The following is a 19517-nucleotide window of genomic DNA, read 5'->3' as shown; positions in this document are numbered from 1 at the left end:
CGGGCAATTATTACTTATTACAAAATTAAGACTACAACCCACGTCACCCATTTTTAAAGTTTCCTTTTCAGAGAAATAGAGGGTTATGGGTATCCCATATATGGTGGTCTGATGATAGAGCTTGAGATGCTGGTAATCTTAAACAAGGATTCCATTAATCACCCTCCTTTAAAACTCTTCCAACATAAGCATCAAAACGGGAATATGTTAGATGGTAGTGGAAGTGCACTTTATTCCTTACTTAACCCGATTATCTTTCATCTATTAATCTTATAGAAGAATTTCATTTTCACTTCTCATGTTTGGCATGAAAAAGGAATCACTTTTTCTTTGCCTTTTGTCTAATTGATGGTGGGGTTCCATACTTTTGTTGGATTTTTCTTCTCCCTTTTTGAGCAGTTGTCTGGTTGAGGTACCAACATCTAACTATGTTTGTTACAGTAATTTGACCAAGTTCAACATTGAAGAAGAAGCTTAAACGTTTTTATTCTTCCAATAATATATATATATATATATATATATATATATATATATATACACACGGGAACAGTTATATTGACAAACTTTTTGTTTACAAACTCTTACAAACTACACTAAGTATGACCGGTCATAATTCAATCAAGAGTGTATGACCGGTCATACTTAGTCTAATTTATAAAAAAAAATTATAAACGGATGTTTCCTCACCATCACAGATCAATTCATGGCCACATCAATCGATAATCTAAAATTGAGTTATAATACTTACATTATTCATATACTTCTCACGCATTTATCAATTATCACCATTACATTAATTGGTAGCCCCGCCAATCCATGCTTACATTCACACAAATCATTAAACTACACTTTCAACCCTACTTTTTTTTTTTCAATGACTTAAACTCTGCATTATACTTCACCTAGTATATACATTATACAATTATCAATTTCCCGAAAACATATCCTAAAGTATATAACATACATTACCAAATAACGCATTCAACCTCTATTTTGGAAAACAGTTTTAATATGAAACAGTTGAAATTTAGAAAAACATTATATGAACTAAGTCAATTATGGATTTGGATCCTTTTATGTGAAAAAATAGTCATGTGATCATGTTATTTGATCATAACCACTCATTTAAAAATTATATATTTTTCTCTCTCTTATCATCATCAATGAGTGAAAATGAATGGCTGTGATTAAATAACATGACCACAGGCAGATGACCACTTTTCCACATGAGAGAATTCAAATCTGTCAATTATACTCTAAAAAGGTTCAATTGTTTTTTGAAAAAAAAAAAGGGTCCAGTTTCAGTTTTCGCTAAAATCTTTATCATTGGCCGTGAAAAATAAAATAAAAATGCTACCCATTAAATTCCTTTTGTTGGGAAGATTATAAATTTGTACCAAACCAACACTTGCGAAGACTCGTGAAAGACCACTCTTGATGAAGTGTGTGGTCTGTATTTGAAAAAGAAAAGGCTAGTTGTCGAACAATGACTCTCTTTATGCATACATGGCCAATCGAATGTTTATAATTTGTTGGGAGTTATTAATTAATTAATAAGTATGATCCAATAAATTATAACCGTCAGATTGGAGGAAATAAACGGTTAAGATTTTGTGTTAAACTAAAATGTTCAACATCGGTATCAAATGATCATATCCCACACACACATATATATATAAGATTAATGTCTCTTATATATTGTAGAAATCAAATTATCTTTTACACACACATAAAAGTATGTGAGATCTATATTTTTTTTCTCTACTCTCTTCACGTGACTCTACATAGCCCCACATACTTTTATGTGTGTATAACAGATAAAATATTCCCTACAATATGATAAATATCAAATTCATATATATATATATATATATATATATGTATGTATGTATATACAGTATCAGACCCAGAAAATTTTATTTATGTGTGCATATTTAGTCCGAATATTTAGTGAAGAAGATTTGGGGTCAGTGCTCCCGGAAAAAAAATTTAAACAAAATTTTAAATGCATTAAAATATAAAAGAATATAAAAAAAATTATATCCCTTATGTTACATGAACCAAATTTTTTGTCTTGTTAAGAAAAAGACAAGACTAATTCATTGAATAATGTGTCATCTCACTTTCTTTAATATTATATAACTTGACAAAAAATTTTATTCATATAATATGAGGGATATGATCCTCAAACAACAAAAGAAAAAAAAAACTTGAACTTAACATAAAAAAATAGTAATCAACTTAACGATATAAAACCACTAAAACATAAGCAATAAATAAGATATGTTTCTTTCTTAGTATTTGTGCTTTATTCCTCGTAATATAGCCACTAAAATTGCTCCTTGAGTGACACTCATAATTAATTAAAAAATATATATCTTTTTTACTAAAAAAAGAATGTAGGACAAAATTTATGTGTGCACTTGCACACATAAAAAACTAAATAGGTCCGCCACTATATATATATGGGTTCGCTTTTTCTACAGTCAATGTAGATAACTTATCTACAGTGAGTCCAAAATGACGTCGTTTTGAGGCAGAAATCAAGATATTTTTGTAATTATAATTTATTTCAGGGTTATAATAGTCTTTTTCATTATAATTTTTTAATTTTTCAATTCAAAACGACGTCGTTTTGGGAGTGAATGTAGATAACTTATCTACATTCACTTTAGAAACATTAAAGCTTATATATATATATGTGTGTGTGTGTGTGAGGATATTGTTTATTATGTTACATGAGATAAAATATCTCATACAATATACAAAAAAAGTGGATGAGACCCATTAAGAGCCTGCTTGGATCCTCTCTCTTTTAAGTTAGAAGCTACTTATAAGCTAAAGTTAAAAAAAAAAAAGCTTAAAAAAGTTAAAAGTTGTTTGATAATTACATAAAAAATTTAGCTTAAAAACATATATTTCAAGAGAATTCTCTCTCTATCTTTATAACTCTTCCTTTAAAAATATATACACAATTCAAGAAAAGTTGATAAGAGCTTAAAAAAAACTCCTCCTAAGAGCTTTTGGCTTTTAACTTTTTTCTCCATTATAGAAAAAAGAGCTTTTATTATAAGAACTTTTCTCAAAACCTGTTTGGCCTAACTTCTACTTATAAATAGCTTCTAACTTAAAAAAGAGATGATCTAAATATGCACTAAGAAAAAAAGAGAGAAAGAAAATAAATGAATCTCAGTTACTTTTTTGCGTGTGTTTGGTGCGAGAAATTGTCTCCCATTACATATCAAACAATATTCCCAACAAGTATACAACTTACATTAAAAACAATTTCACTTATATTTCTTAACCCGCTTCAATAGTCACATTTCTCAAAAATTAAAAATATGGAAATTATAAAATTGTAGTAATAATTCCATTTTTTGATGAGTTACTGAATTGCAATAATAATTAATTTGAGTCTATTTGATAAAATAAATATAGAGGAAAGAATGAAAAAACAGAGAGCAGTCCAATACAACTGTTACATTTTTTTGAGGATGCAAAGCGAGAAAGTATTATATAATAGGAAAAAGTGTGTCATTTTAAATGTCACATATAATATCCTTTCACTTTTATAAAGAGTTGAGACTTATATCTTTAAAACTTTTTTTATCCATTCTCTCTCATGATTTATCTTTTTCTCTCACTTAAAAGACACAACTTTATATTCTTTAAAATGATATACATTTTTTTCTTAATATTATAGCATTGTAAGTGGCAAAAAATTTAGATAATTTATATTAAGTTACGTGTATAATTTCCATGTACGTATAAAAAAAAAAAAACACTGTTATCCAATGCACTGTAATATATCCTTTGCTTTTATAGACTCAGCAGTGAGCAGCTACGGGAGAGGGAGGGAAGTCACTAACACAAAAAAGCTATTTTTTTTTTTTTTTTTCACTGTCTCTATCTATCTCTGCTTTTCATTCCTTTATATCAGTTTCCTCACCTTCTCAATTTTTGGAAGAGTCAGAGAGAGAAAACTGAACCCTCTGTTATTCAGCTGAAAAGTCACACCAACAATTTATTTGGGAAAGTGATTATCACAGAATCTGAGGTAACCATCGTTCCTTTGTTTTTGAGCCTTGCATGCAAAAGTCACACCTTTCAATCGATCTACAACATTTCTTTGCTGTTCCTTTCGTTTTGCGATTTTTCCATCGAATTTAGGTTTTGGGTTTTCCATTTCTTACTGAATATTGACTTGGATCGGTTCTGCTTCCCAATGTTTTGGTGGTGTGTCCTTGAGTTGTTATTTTTTTCCTTCAGAATTGGGGTTTCTTATGATGCCTAACTATGTGTTTTTTTGGGGGTTTTAATTTTTGTTTTTCTGTAATAGATTTTAGATTATTTGAATGTTTCGATCTGTATATTTAGGGTTTGTATTCCTACCCTTGTGTTTTTTGGTTAATTAGTTAAAAATGGGACGTCTCTTTTATATAATTTAAATTTAATTTAATTCTCAGATGGGGCTGTTGGATTCTTAGTGTTAGAATTTAGAGTTTTTTGTGGGCGTGAATGGTCTGGAATATGCTTCTGATCATGATAACCTTACCTGCAAGTTGTTTGCACCTTTTGAGTTTTCTCTTTCATTTTTTGTGGTTTTTATTTTTGGTAGACTAAAACTCTGTTTGTTATATTGACGAGTCTAGGGTTTTTATAGGTAAAACTTCAGGTTTAGCAATGAAGAAGGTTTCCAAGACCAGCTGCAAGTCTGCATCACACAGGCTCTTTAAGGACAAGGCGAAGAACCGTGTTGATGACCTGCAGCTGATTTTTCTGAGCTTGCAGTTTGCCAGGAAGGAGAGCCGTTCAGTTGATGCTGTAGTCCTTGAGGAACAAGTCCATCAGATGCTTCGTGAGTGGAAGGCTGAGCTCAATGAGCCTTCACCTGCTTCTTCTTTGCAGCAAGTAAGATCATATTCATGTAGTACTTCCTCTTAGCTGTAATGTAACTGGTGGACTTTGCTTGAGATTGAGATATCTATCATAGGTGCTTGTTTCTAACCTATATTTTGTTTTTCAATTTGTGATGAACACGTGTGAACTTGAATGCCAATATTAGTGGTAAAGCTGTGATTGTGAACTGTGATGTTTATGGGTGAATATAGGGTGGCAGTCTTGGGTCATTCTCCACTGATATTTGTCGGCTATTGCATCTCTGTGAGGAGGAAGATGATGCCTCTAGTCCATTAGCTGCACCCAAGCCTGAACCTAATGATCATGCTATGCAGGCTGGGGGTAAGGCCATATTCCAAGAGGTGAGTGTCTTTGTTCTTTTTAGGGATAAATAATTTATTTTGGCCATAATAATTTTGCGGTCTCTGTGGCATTAGCTGACTATGTAATGATTTTGAAGTTTCTCTGTTTTTTTTTTTTGGGTAAATAGTGGTGCCTTACTTTAAGTTCGTTCATAAATCACAAATGCTTCATAAATGGTTGATATCGTCTAATGCAAACTGAAAGATATGGTCTTTCACATCCGCACCAAATGTGATAAGATAACTTTTTTTTTCAAAGGAATATGAAAGGGGGTTGTTTTACTCCAGATATTTAGTGTATACCAAAACCAAACAAAATCTATTTTTCTCTGTTATATTTGGATTGAATAAATATATATGTTTATTTATCTTGTGAAACTTATTGCTCCTTTCTTGACAATTGAATCACATCTATTATTTATCTAGAAGTCACAAGAATGTACATTCAAATGGATTGCAAAATAAGACAATATGCTTATATTATTTTCTGTTTCTCCATTCCCTCTTCTTTATATTTTTTTCCTTAATTTTCGTTTATTTATATCTTTCTTTGCTTTTTATTTATTTATTTATTTGTTGTGTGTTTTTTTTTTTTTTTTTTTTGGGGGGGGAGGTTAAAGGAGATGAAGAGTATTGTATAAAAGGGGCCAAGTAAATTAGTCACTGATGGGGGGGTGGCTGGGTCGGTGGGAAGTGAAATGCACCTCGGATTTGTGGATCTGATATAAGTAGTGGCAGATAAGAGAAGAAATAAAAGAGGCAGCTGAAAAAAGTTGGGGTTTTTTCTTGCTTGGTTTTAGAAATTAGAGAGAGGGGAGCATGGAGAAATGTAATAGTTAATGTGCATAGAAAGTAAGGATATTAATGTGCATAAAAGGGAAAATAAGGACATTATTTATTTATATACTTATTTTTGTAGTTTTATTATGTAAAAATTATATTTTATATTTTTTTTAATAATTGATCATGAATCTTATGATTTGTGATACATTGCCATTCACGATTTGATTATAGGTCTCTGATTTATGAATCAATTCCCGATTTAATAACCATGACCCTTAATGCTTTGCGCATGATAAACCCATCCCTTTCTATATGGTTGGGAGAAAATCAAGTTATTAATTCCAGCTACTTTGAGCTACAGAATACATATTTGAAAGTGATAAATTAAAGCATAATGCATTTTTTTGTTAAAACTTTTCTTCTTTTTACCTCGTGATTCAAACTTTGGCTTTTAATCCTTATTCTTTTCAGTTTGTAGACTCTGAAGTGTTACCAAAAAAAAAAATACAGGCTCTGAAGTGATTATTGTTTGATCATGTTTCATAGGTTGCTTGAACTTTGTAAATTGGACTAACTCTGTTGGGCTGCATGGAACAGTCATTGACCGACAACCCTGATTTAAGAGAAACTGATTCTTCTCAGGAAAGCAGAAAGCGGGCTTTCTTTGCAATTTTCTGATAATTAGACTGGCCACAACAGTGAGTGGTACAGGTAGGGTTGGCTGGTTTGACATGGTTGAACTAGGGTTAAGGGCTATATGTGTATTTTGGGGTTTGAACTTGTTAAGAGATATATATAAACCATTGATGGGCCTTCACCTAATAGCTTAAGCTTTTGGGTTGAAATGGTTCTTTAGATGGTATCATAGCCTCAGTATCACAGGTTCGATCCTCACTGCCCCCCATTTTCTCTTGTGGAATTTCTTGGCACATGTAGGTGGACCTGTGCATTATCCACCCTTCATGTCCAGTGGGCTCTCTTGTGTGAGGGCGTGTTAGAGATATATATAAACCATTGATGGGCCTTCACCTAATAGCTTAAGCTTTTGGGTTGAAATGGTTCTTTACAGAACTCAAACTAGGCAGGGGAAACCTACTTATTACCAAATACTAATAGCATGATGACAGCTGAGGGGTATACTATATATATCCATGGATTTGTGCGAGAGAAAATTGGTCTTTGGGCTATGTAATTTTTGAGAGCGGTATATATTGGTCTAGTTCCTGGTTTTCTGATTAAACTGTCTAATATGAGTCAGTTTTTTATTTTTTCCTCACGGGAATATAATATCTATAATTGTAAGTGTACAATATACATTTCTTGGTAATATATACATTCTTTTTGTAATATATGCATTTCTTGCCCATCTATGGAACAAGATGTTGGAGCGTCTCATAGATTACCAGGGTGATTGAATCATTTGTAAGTGTACTGTTTTGGATCTGTATCGGTCAGATGAAATTATCTGCCCTAATTGAATGGTTATTTTCTATTGCAGCGCACCTTAGGCTAGTTTTTTTTAATGTCCTTTTTTATCTTCCTGTTTTGAATGATGAAAAAGAAGAGAGAGGCTGTAATGGTTTAGCCATGCCTTGAGCTTGTTTGCTTTTAAAGATTGACATATTACCCCAAAGTGCAGTATCTACTCTTACACATTGTACTTTTATCTAGTGTTTCAATGCTGGTCTGGTTTCAATATTGGATCTCACCTGTGATTGTAATAAATTTCCTTATTTAACTGTAAATCAGGGCCAACAGCAACATGATTTCCCATTGGTTGATGAGTGCAAACAATCCACGTCAGGAGTTCAAAGTGTGGCGGCTAACAACCCAGATGGGCCTGCTTTAGGATATCATCAGTTTGATTTGCATCAGGACTTCAATCACAGCTTTTATACTAGTTTTAATGCTACAGGTTATTCTGAGGAGGATGCTATTCCTCATATATCTAGCTATCTACCAAGTATCTGTCCTCCTCCTTCTGCTTTCTTAGGTCCAAAATGTGCACTTTGGGACTGTCCAAGACCTGCGCAAGGGATGGACTGGTGTCAAGACTATTGCAGTAGCTTTCATGCTGCTCTAGCTTTGAATGAAGGGCCACCAGGCATGACCCCAGTTCTACGGCCTGGGGGCATCGGTTTGAAGGATAATTTGCTTTTTGCTGCTCTTAGTGCAAAGGCACAAGGAAAAGATGTTGGCATCCCAGAATGTGAGGGAGCAGCAACTGCAAAGTCTCCGTGGAATGCACCTGGTAATTTAATCTTTCAGTATCTTTTATTTGGTTTACCTGTTAGCCTTAGGCTATTATTTTAGAAAAATATCTGCTACAAGGGTTGACAAGATGTTCTTTGTTCAACTAATTCACTTCTTGTTTGATTGCAGAGCTCTTTGATCTTTCTGTTCTTGAGGGTGAGACTATTAGGGAGTGGCTCTTCTTTGATAAGCCTCGAAGAGCATTTGAGAGTGGAAACAGGAAGCAGAGGTCATTGCCAGATTATAGTGGACGTGGTTGGCATGAATCTAGAAAGCAAGTGATGAATGAGTTTGGAGGGCTGAAGAGATCCTATTATATGGATCCGCAACCACTGAACCATTTTGAGTGGCACCTTTATGAATATGAGATTAGCAAGTGTGATGCATGTGCCTTATACCGATTGGAACTGAAGCTTGTTGATGGGAAGAAGAACTCGAAGGCAAAGGTAACAAATGATTCAGTTGCTGATCTGCAGAAGCAGATGGGAAGGCTCTCAGCTGAGTTTCCGCCTGATAACAAAAGGCCTGCCAAAGGCAGAGCCAAACTTAATGCCAAAGTTGGCATGGGTGGTGTCTATTCAGCTTCACAAAGAGTGACTCCACTAAATGGAACATACGAGTATGGGTTAGCTGCACCTTATGACTATATTGTTGAAAACATGGGCGACTATTATGGGACATGATCTATCTTGGAGCTGCATTCAACTGGGTTATACATTATTCTGTGCTGGGTTTTTGTTTTATCCTCTTTTTTCTGATTTGGCTTTTTCAGTCTTTCTCTTAAGTAACAAGAATCCAAGGTCATTTTTTGCCTTGTCGAGATATTGTGAATAGCTCATTCTCACTGGAGTGCGGCATTAGAAGCTCTGCTGGATGCTGAATTCTAACTTTGAACTTAACAGCAAAAATGGCTGTATATCCGTATGATTAGCAATTTGGTGATTGCTAGAATCTAATTAGCATCACCGGAATTGACACTGTTTAGGCACAAACTTGCTGTGATTCAGCTGACTTTATTTCCCAAATCATGCTAATGTAAGTCATTTATACTATTTTATGGTATTAACTGCGGGACAAACCTTCGAAGGTACATAATATTGGCTGTGTAATAAAATGTATCAGTCCTCTTTTGAGTAATTTTTCTATAAATCAAGAAAGGAATCTTTGAAATTCAGCAGTGATATGATCTACCTTGTCTTTGATGTTTTCTTGTCATCTTATTTGAGATTGAAATCTTGTCACTGATTTACTATAATGACGATCATGACCATGGTTAGTGACAAGTTTCGCGTATAAATTCCCCTCGACAAAGAAAAAAAAAAATATAGCAAATAGTGATAGTTTAGTTGGTAGTAAGGGAACTGAGTAAGTGGAAAGGAAAATATCTCGGTTTGATTTTCATATGTCACATTTAGGAAGAATTTAAATATCTTCATTTTTTTATTCGTCTCGTATTCTGAATTAGTCTCGTAACCGGCTCACATAATAGAAGTTTGTGGGGATACGGTGGGGGGGGGATTAACTTGTTTTAAAGAGGTAATTAGGATAGTCGGCTCAAAGAGTAAAAGCTTGTGAGGATACGGATACGGTTGGGGGGGAGTCAACTCGCTTCAAAGAGGTAATTAGGATAGCCGGCTCAAAGAGTACGGTTGGGGGGGGGGGGTCAACTCGCTTCAAAGAGGTAATTAGGATAGCTGGCTCAAAGAGTAGAAGCTTGTGAGGATACGAGAGAGCCAACTCGCTTCAAAGAAGTAATTAAGATACTAGAGAGAGCTAACTTGCCTCAAAAAAGTAATTTGAGTTGGGTTAACTCAAATAAAAAAAGAAAAAGAAAAAAAGTATTTGTTGTACGTTTGAGTTAGAACAGGTAAAACATGTTTGCTCCATCAGGTTGACTAGTCTTAACATGTTATACATAACGCGTTGGGTTGAAAGTCTCAATTTACCAAATTGTTTCTACCCGTCCTGTATAATTCCGGGTCAAAATGAGTTGAATCTTTCATGGGATGGGTTGATTTTTTATTTTATTTTATTTTTATAAAAATCTTTTCTTTCACGCAATGTGACTTGTGACCTTAGCATTTGTGACTTTGACGATGAGCTGCAAATGGGGGACTAATTTTCATTCCTCAAAGATTCACCTGGCGAAAAATGAGGATTTGGTGGAAGGCTTGAATTGGGTCATGGGACTCTTCGTTTTGTGAACAGTGGTCATGTCCATAATTCCACAAAAGGAGCTACTCTTCCTGAAAAAAAAAGGGTGTAAGCCATACCTTTACTTCACAAGAGGCTTCTGGCAAAATGGGAGCAATTGCAAGTTTGTGAATTGTGCTGATTCGTGGATGACATTGTTAGTTCTCATACTAAGTTTAAGGGATTGGAATAGCTTGAGGAGATTATCCGGAAAGGCTGAGAAGGATAGAAGATAACTTCATCTTCACACGACAATTACATTAACTTTTTTTTTAATAGACAATTACATTAACTTTTTTTATGCATAAGCAAAGTGATCCCAGAGGTTCATCTATAAAATTTAAATTAAATTAAGGGAGAATTATATTTACAAATTTTTTGTTTACAAACTACACACTCGGAAGTACATTAGGTTACACTATGTACTTTCTGGAATACATAGGGCCCGTTTGGATGAGCTTTTTAAAAAATGACTTTTTATATATTGCTTTTTTTAAAAGAATTTTTTCTAAAACATAAAGTTATTTTACGTTTAGATGTATGATCTGAAAATCATTTTTACATAAAAAAATTATTTGGATGTTAAAATAAAAAAACAATTTTTATATATAAAATTACAATAAAGAACAGATAAGATAACATGATCGTGGGATAAGAGAGATAAAATAGATATGATAAGATGAGGTTAAATTTGTATTTTAAAAATTTATATTATCTTATTTCCAAAAAAAAAAAATTATATTATCTTTTAATTTCTGCTTTTTTCAAAAGCAACCAACTACAAAAAAAACAGTATTTTAACTTTTATTTTAAATTTTGCTTTTTTTAAAAGTTGTTATACAAACATATAAAAATTCTCAAAAAGACTTTTATTTTTAAAAAAAGCAACTTTTTTAGAGATAAAATAGCCCATCCAAACGGGCACATAGTATAATTTGCAAAAATTTATAAATAGATCATTCTCTATTAAATTATGTCAAAAAATTGGGCATCCTTTTTATACAATTTTTTTTCTTGGCGGTTTGACCCATCAACTTGCCATAAAATATGATGAGAAATACATTTGTCATGTTACATGACAAATGAATAGTTGTGATGTTAAGAAAAAGACAAATTATATAATATTAAAAAAGTGAGAGGACACATTATTCAATAAATTTATTTTGTCTTTTTCTTAATATAACAACTATTCATTTGTCATGTAACATGACAAATGCATTTCCCAAATATGATAGCTTAAAACTTTGTTTTGTTTTCATAAATAGAAGTATAAAACGGCCGGGTTGACCCTTTTTTCAGCTCTAAATTTTAAATTCCGGAGATAGTCATAATCACGTTTAAGAGGAAAACGCACCTCAATTACTCTCACATTAATTTTGGAAAAATAAAAACTAACTTGATTCTAGAACTCAAGTAGAGTCATAAAAGAAGTAATAAATAGTTGCCCTCATGATAAATGAAGTTATTTTTAAGGGAATAGAATCAAGTAAATGCAATCAGTTTCGAATATATATTAGTTGTTCATGTCTCTTGCGAAATCGGCTATGCACCCAACTAAAAAGTGGTTTTGTTATCAAAAAAAAAAAAAAAAAAAAAAAGTGGTTTTTTTTAAGAATAGATACTTTTTTGGGTCCATAATAAAAAATACAGAACTCATTTTAATCTTTTAGAAGAAAAAAAAAGTCTGAATTATGGTCCCTATAAAATTTTAATTCTTTAAAATTGTAGCCCCTCAGAAATTCAAAAAAAAAAAAAACCTACATCAATTCCTAAAAAAGATATAAATATATTTTTTTCTAAGAAATTAAAATGAGTTCCGTATTTTTTATTGAAGATCCAAAATAATATTTACTCTAAAATATTTTAGACCAAACTAATACCTGGACTCTTATGAATTTTGAGTTGCAACATTAAAATTGTTTGTAGGAACCAATGGTAATTGATTCAAGTGATAAGAAATTTATTTGCCTTGGTCTCGAGTTTTGAACCCAACTAATCAAATAATTGATTAAGCGGTGGATATGTAAAAAAAAATTAAAAAATTGTTGGATTAGAAAAAAATGCATACGATCATTAACGGAATCTATCTGCTCTTTATGTCATTTGGCGAGACCATCAGTGTAGTATGTGTGCAATAATATTTGTGTACTGATCAATGAACCATTACCATGAGGAATTACACGAGCTTCAAATGAGACTCACTTCAGCCAAAAATGCTGAGTAGATTCAAATTATTTTGGCTATTATAGTAAAATGTCTAATAATTTGTTGCAAAATTGGTATACTAGTGCGATTCAGTTCAGTTAACTATACAGAACTGAACCGGTTTTAAAAAGTTATTTAATTTTTTAATCGGTTTGAAGAAAATAACTTTGCTCTTAAATCAGATTGAAAAAAAAACACGATATAGTTCAATTTGATTAATTTAATTTTTTCACTCCTAAAAATAGATATAATTTGATTTTTAACCCAAATCAAACCAAATTAATAAATTGATTTAATTCTTGAACAGAACCGGTTTTAAAAACAAATACTTCAGATCTCTTATCAGTTCAAATAAAATGATTCGATTCTTAAATTCAGTTAAAAAAATATAATTCTTTTAATACAGTTTGAATAAGTTCACAATTTGATTCAGCTTATTTGCTTTTTTTTTTTTTTTCAGGCCCTACTCTACTAGTATGACGGGGATATAAAAAAGAAAAGGTTAAAACCAGGTGAACAAGATCCACCAAGGTTCCACGTCAAACCCCTTTCTCCAGGTTGCTCCTAAAGGAAAAGAAGATCCAAGAGCTTTCAGCTTTACATATGCAACCAACACATACCCTAATATTAAACTAAAATAGGGCTAACATAGCTTCCGATCAAAGTGGCTTCATTCAAATAGACAATTATTCTTATGTTCTTGTATAGATGCATTACAATCTGTTTAAAGTTTACATAGGAACTAAGCTTGTAGTGGCATTGGTGCTCACAACCGGAACTGACATAATTACAGGCTGGACAGTTATTCCATTCACTGCCACTAAAACTGGATTCTTAGTTCTTACAATCACTGAGCACCATCATCCTCGACGGTGTTCACCCGTTCGCATTCATCAATCCATTCACTGTATCTGCATCATTGCAATAAAACTACTTGAGTCACGTGGCTGTGTGTGGGGGAAGGGCTGTGTGGGTGAATGTGGGAGAGAGGGGATGGAGAAGGATGTTTTCAAGATAGTAATTGGACTTACATGTCTATTGCCTCAGATAAAGCTGCAAAGAGAACAAAAATGTGAGATCATTAACTAAATCTACAATGCCTATGCTCTCAGCATATATATAAAACAATGAATACCTGACTTTCCAGATCACTTTAATAATATCAAAAAAATTAATTTGTGTTTTCTTCTGATGGCCACAAATCTGTTATTCTTATTTATTTATTTTTGAAATGCCATGAAATTGAGATGAAAGGTCTGCAACGCTACTTGGCATATAACAATAAGTTCATTAAAGAAGGAAATTAAAAAACATCATGATAGACCAGTGTCAAGGGAAATCTTCAGTATCAAGTTGTTATTTATAAACATCAAGAAGATATTTTATTTACATACCATCATAAAAGTAAGCACTATATACCCTCTGGAATTAACTGCTGCTTTAAGAATAAATGTTGTAGATGTTAAACACAGCATATAAAAACAAACCTGTGATGGTAGTGCTAAAGCTCTCTTGACATATCCCGCAAGAAGCTTCCCCTATCAAGTTCTTCATATCACTGTCAAAAGATTTCCAAAAATGAGCTACAGACAGAGTAGTATTCATCCCTAACATGAAAAATGGAGGGATAGTGAGTGATTTCAGAGAAAATTAGCCTTAAATGTCTTTGGATGCACATGCAAGGAAACAAAAGGCCTACATGCTACTACCCTTTACAAGTAGTTAAAAAAATGCATACATGCGGCATTCAACACTGGTGCCATGATTGCAGAAAGGGCAGCTAAAGACAGTGTCAAGCTTATCCATTCGTTTCTTTGGAGGTGGCTTTGTTTTTGCCTTCCTCTTTCCCATAGCTCAAATCCTGATTTTCATTTCATATATTCAAGCACGCAAAAATTTCAGAAAAAGTAAAGACAACAACTATGCATTTTAAGTCATATTGCCAATTAAAGTTTTCCAGCAGTACATTAAGATATGTAATTATTTTCTCATCTTTCAACACTGAATAACGCTAATTGCTATTCAAAATAGGATTTCAAGACAAATAAATATGAAATAGAATGCTATAAGGGTAAAACATATCATATGCGTGTTTCCTAGGATTAACAATTAACAACCTATACACTGCGAACAGTAATACAAGCCCTTTTTGACAATAGTAAATACCAGGAAGGTTGATTTCACTTTATTGTATTTATTTTTCACAATTATTCAAGAAAAATAAAATTCTTCACAGATTACCCATCAATCCTAGAATACACATGATGAACTGATGATCCCGATTCCCAAACACCGACGCATAGATTAACCTCATCGATAAGGGAAAAAATTTATGTAACAAAAAGCTCTCAACTTTCTGACTCGCTTCATTGCGCATCGTTTTTCATTCCCGCAGACATAATAGGCGATAAACAATCCATCAAAGTTGAAAGAAAACACAAAATTTAGCAAAACAAAGTTAAGCCCATTTTCCCCCATTTGTTTCCCGAATTTTCTCAGCAGCCAAACGGCGTAAGGAAAAAAGGGGAATGGAATCAAATCAAACGAAACCCTAAGCGATGGAAAAAAGGTAAAATAAAGAAAGGATGAAATTGCATACACAGATCGAAACAATTAACAGACTAACCAATGATTCTGAGTCAGGAACCGACCACGATCCGCAAATTTCCGAGGTAGAGAGAGATTAGAGAGTGTTCGCAAAATGAAAGGAAAGCGTATTGACGACGCGTACAAGTGTACAACAGAACAAAGGGGTTTTTATGTTTAGAGCTTTTCTTCAATATATAACCGCGGAAACACATGACCGATCATATTTCAATCAAAGAGTGTATGACTCATTATACGTAGTGTAATTTGTAAAAAAAATTATAAATGGATCATTCCCCTATATGTATCAATTGATTTATCATTTTGCGATTGATTCGATTTGAAACAGATCCCAGATTAAGGCTTTAAACTCTTTGCAAAGATAGTCCCTGGGAGGTCAATTCTTATTTTATATACAATATAATTTGTTTTTGGAAAAAATATTTTTCATGTTACATGACAATTATTTTCTTATGTTGCACGGAAAATGTTTTTTTGTGGCGTGAACCCTTCTATTTGTGTGTAAGCTTTTTAAAAAAACTAAATAAATAAGTATGGGTCTACCACTAGTTGAGTCACAATATGAGAAAACATTTTTCATGCAACATGAGAAGTGTTTAACCCTTTATCTTTTAAATATAGTTTAGTTTCTAAGGGTCCTTTGGTTACGTATCATATCCTATATTTATTACTTATTTGGTGAATCAACAAGATATGATAACATTTCATCCTGAATTTATTTTAAGGAGACTCGGGTTAGAAATGGATAAGGTATGAGATTCCAAAGACTGTACAAGTATGAGATTGAACAGTTGAGGATGACTTAAAAGATTTAATACATACTACCTATACTAACAAAATACATTTACTTGAAGCAACTCCATAGTTAAGCATGTTTAACTTGAGCAATTCCGAGATGGGTGACCTTCTTAGAAAGTTTTCAAAGGAAGCATGTGAGTGAGGATAAAACATGACGAAAAGTCTCGTGTTAGTTTGTGGGGACTGTAAGAACCCGCACCGTTAATTAAGGAATTTAATTAATAAATTATGAGAAAATAGGAAATGATTCCATAATTGACCCTAATAATTATTATGAGGCTTTAATAATTATAGTAAGTGAGTAATAATACTGAAAGTCGCTTTTCAGAAGAAAAGTGCAGATACCGGTTCTGCTAGTCGGTATAAATGCGTACCGAAAAAGTGTCCCGGAAAATTATAATAAGTGTATGATAATTACTAGAATAATGTGTAAGACTTGTAAAACGAGTTTCAAGTCAAAATAATGAAAACTGGTGCCAGAATCTGGTACTGGCTATGAAAAACGCGTACCAAAAAGGTGCTCCGAAAATTATAAGAAAAATATGATAATTCTTGTAAAATTGAGTAGGTTAAGAATACAAAGTTTGGAATTAAAATGCTAAGTGTAGCAATTAAATTTAATACTGTGTGTTAAAGGCTTAAGTGGCTATATATATGCATTTTGGGCACTAAACCTTAGACATTCCTTTTGTTCTCTGAGTGTTGGGCGGCTGGTCAGTTTTGTGTTAGTGTGCTACTACATTCTTCTTCATTTTGTTGAGCTTGAGTGCCATTTTCTACCTCTTTCCTTCATCAAACTCTTTGTGGGAGAGAGACTAAGCCTTGGGAGTGGGTGCGAGACTTTGTTTTTGAACTTGAGCCTCTGTTTTGTTGAGTTTTTGGGGCTGAGTTCATAAGTCTTGAGGGGGGGGGGAGTCTTGTCATGACTTGATGATGCTCCTAGAAGCCTCTTTGGTGTGAAAGAATCAAGCTTTATAGGTTCATTTTCGTTCTCCCCAAAGTCAGAACCTTGAAGCTCACTTGTGAGCTCCAAGAGCACCTTTGGTGGGCTGTTTTGGACTTTGGTGAGTTGTCTAACCTTTGATCATAAGTTTAATGGTTTAAAGTTGATGTCTTGGTATGTTTAAAGACTTAAACAAGTAACCAACAATTGTATGAACCTCTATGAACCTAAAGATGCATGTTTTAACGTTTGAAAGTGTTAAAAATGGAACCTTGGAAGGATATCTTTGCGAAATGCAGAAACTGCATTCTGTCGCGAAATATCCGAATATTTGGCCGTGAAATATCCGGATATTGATATACGGATATGGATATCCGGATATGGATATCCGGATATTGATATCCGGATATTGCCAGAGTGATATCCGGATATTGGATATCCAGATATTTCCTGTGAGATATCTGAATATTGCATATCCGGATATGTCCTCGAGGAATATCCGGATATTCTGGGTTTGCGAGGAATAGTAGCGTACTGTTCATCCAGAACTGATCTATGGGTTTGTGGACCCAAGTTTGAGGAAGTTGAACTTCTGTAATTAATTAATGTAAGTCAGAATCGTATGATTAAGGGCTTATGGCTTGGGGAGAAGCCTTAAGACGTAAAACGTAATGGAAAGGCGTTGTCTTAATATTGTATGCTTGCGGTGCATGTTGTTGATGTATTGTTGGTCCATAACAGATTGTGAATCTGCTGTGTTTGGACTTTGACATGTGGACTCTTGGCTTTGGGTGTTAGCTTGCAAGGTAAGCTTTCGTGTCCTCGGTTTAGCCATGTTGTGGTTCCACCATGTCCCATGGGGGTGTGGTTATATGCATGCTGTGTTACATGCTTTGAATATTTGAAATGCTGTTGAGCTTTATGTGTAATGGCTTTTAATATGCATGTGTTGTTTCATCTTGACGGTAAGCCTGAGTATGTGGCATCATACGATATGGTGATCCGGGGAGAATGCAAGTGGCGTCTTGCACTATGTGTGGGTATTTGGCGTATATAAATCCTGCATTTCTCTGGCCAGTAGAATAGAATTGACACACATGACATGATTATCTGCTGCATTGCACTATTTTAGAAATGATATTGATGAACTGCTTTTAAACTTATATTGCACATGTAAGTGAGCTTGGGGTGGAAGATCCTTGAGGACCCCTTGTCTTACTGAGATTTATTGTTTAGAGATCTCACCCCACGTTTGGGGAATGCTTATTTCAGGTTCAGGTAGTATGGTGACTGATGCCTCTGGCGGAAGGAGGCCAGAGCTTAGCTGATTATGATATTTATGTTGTAGTGCTGCATGACTGGATGTGGATGTTGTTTATGTTTTCCGCTATTTATGATTATGTGGTTGTTGAGACTGATGTTGGGCTATTGCCTTATTTGAGTGAGCACGGGGATTGTCCATGACACTTTCTGTTAGTACTTTTAGATTGGAGTTGTATAACCTGCTAGTTGGTCCGGCCTACTTGTGGTAGTCCCGTGATTTCTAGAGACACACTTTTATTATCTATGTTATGAGGTACTTCAGTTAGCTATTTTATTGCAATTGCATACATGCGATGTTTTATTAATTAGTTAATAAGCAAGTTGGTAATGATAATGTCATCATAATTGAAAAGAAAAAGATATTCCGCATTTTTAATTAAGCGCTGCTTAATACGATAGTATGATAACATTACCGGATATATACAGGGTGTTACAGGGACAGTCATTGATATTACAAGTAGCCAGACATTACAAGTGGTATCAAAACAGAACCTCTCTCCCAGTACGGTGTGGTTCGAGGATGAACCAAATGGAAGCTGGTGGACATGTAAATCCCAACGGCTGGCAAGGGCATGGGGTGATCGCTGGTGCAAAAGAGGCACAGACAATGAGCGGCTCATGCCAAATATTGCAGCTATGAGGTACATGAATGAATCAAATCAACATCCGAAAAAAGAGGGATTACAAAAACTGTGCTAGTATGGGACACTACAGTTGAGGATGACTTAAAGGATTTAATATGTACTACCTATACTAACAAGATGCATATACTTTTCGTAGCTCAGAACAGAAGAACTTAATAGTTAAACGTGCTTACTCGGAGCAATTCTGGGATGGGTGACCTCTTGGGAAGTTTTCCCAAGAGGTGTGTGAGTGAAGACAAAGCACGCTGAAAAGTCTCGTGTTGGTTTGTCGGGACAATCATTAATTCTACAAGTAGCCAGGCATTACAACCACTACCATGGTCATCGGCTACCACTATCACAAACATCACCATGACCATTGAAGAGCTATCACAATTTTCATTAGTCACCACCAACACCATTGTTGCTACCATCACCTATTCCATCGGCTATCCCATTTGCCACCATCGCACCAACCACTGTCATTGATGTCGTCTGCCCGCTGTTACCCACCACCAAGCACCAACC

General features: G+C 33.9%; 2 protein-coding genes across 4 annotated transcripts; one reads left to right on the top strand and one right to left on the bottom strand.

Annotated features, from left to right (window-relative positions):
- Nucleotides 1-3860: 3860 nt before the first annotated feature.
- LOC133296579 (transcription factor VOZ1-like) lies at nucleotides 3861-9471 on the top strand. 3 transcript variants are annotated; one of them, XM_061495589.1, is made up of 5 exons: nucleotides 3861-4057; nucleotides 4664-4911; nucleotides 5112-5261; nucleotides 7794-8295; nucleotides 8427-9471. In XM_061495589.1, exons 2-5 carry the CDS (start codon nucleotides 4684-4686, stop codon nucleotides 8978-8980), a joined length of 1434 nt encoding a protein of 477 aa, XP_061351573.1. In that variant the 5' UTR covers nucleotides 3861-4057; nucleotides 4664-4683; the 3' UTR covers nucleotides 8981-9471. The 3 variants fall into 3 exon arrangements, with proteins under 3 accessions (XP_061351573.1, XP_061351574.1, XP_061351575.1); XM_061495590.1 differs by having other exon boundaries at nucleotides 4653-4911; XM_061495591.1 differs by lacking the exon at nucleotides 3861-4057 and adding an exon at nucleotides 4102-4236.
- Nucleotides 9472-13228: 3757 nt separating this feature from the next.
- LOC133296581 (transcription elongation factor 1 homolog) lies at nucleotides 13229-15447 on the bottom strand. The gene is made up of 5 exons (XM_061495594.1): nucleotides 15322-15447; nucleotides 14434-14556; nucleotides 14183-14253; nucleotides 13727-13748; nucleotides 13229-13606 (listed from the first exon to the last, which is right to left on the bottom strand). Exons 2-5 carry the CDS (start codon nucleotides 14544-14546, stop codon nucleotides 13543-13545), a joined length of 270 nt encoding a protein of 89 aa, XP_061351578.1. The 5' UTR covers nucleotides 14547-14556; nucleotides 15322-15447; the 3' UTR covers nucleotides 13229-13542.
- Nucleotides 15448-19517: the final 4070 nt, after the last annotated feature.

This window comes from Gastrolobium bilobum, unplaced genomic scaffold (genome assembly GCF_033153095.1).
Source record: "Gastrolobium bilobum isolate Gb01-03AN ecotype WA unplaced genomic scaffold, APGP_CSIRO_Gbil_v1 utg20749, whole genome shotgun sequence".
NCBI classification, from domain to species: domain Eukaryota; kingdom Viridiplantae; phylum Streptophyta; class Magnoliopsida; order Fabales; family Fabaceae; genus Gastrolobium; species Gastrolobium bilobum.
The sequence above is the reverse complement of the archived record's forward strand: the minus strand, read 5'-3'. Positions and strand labels throughout refer to the sequence as shown.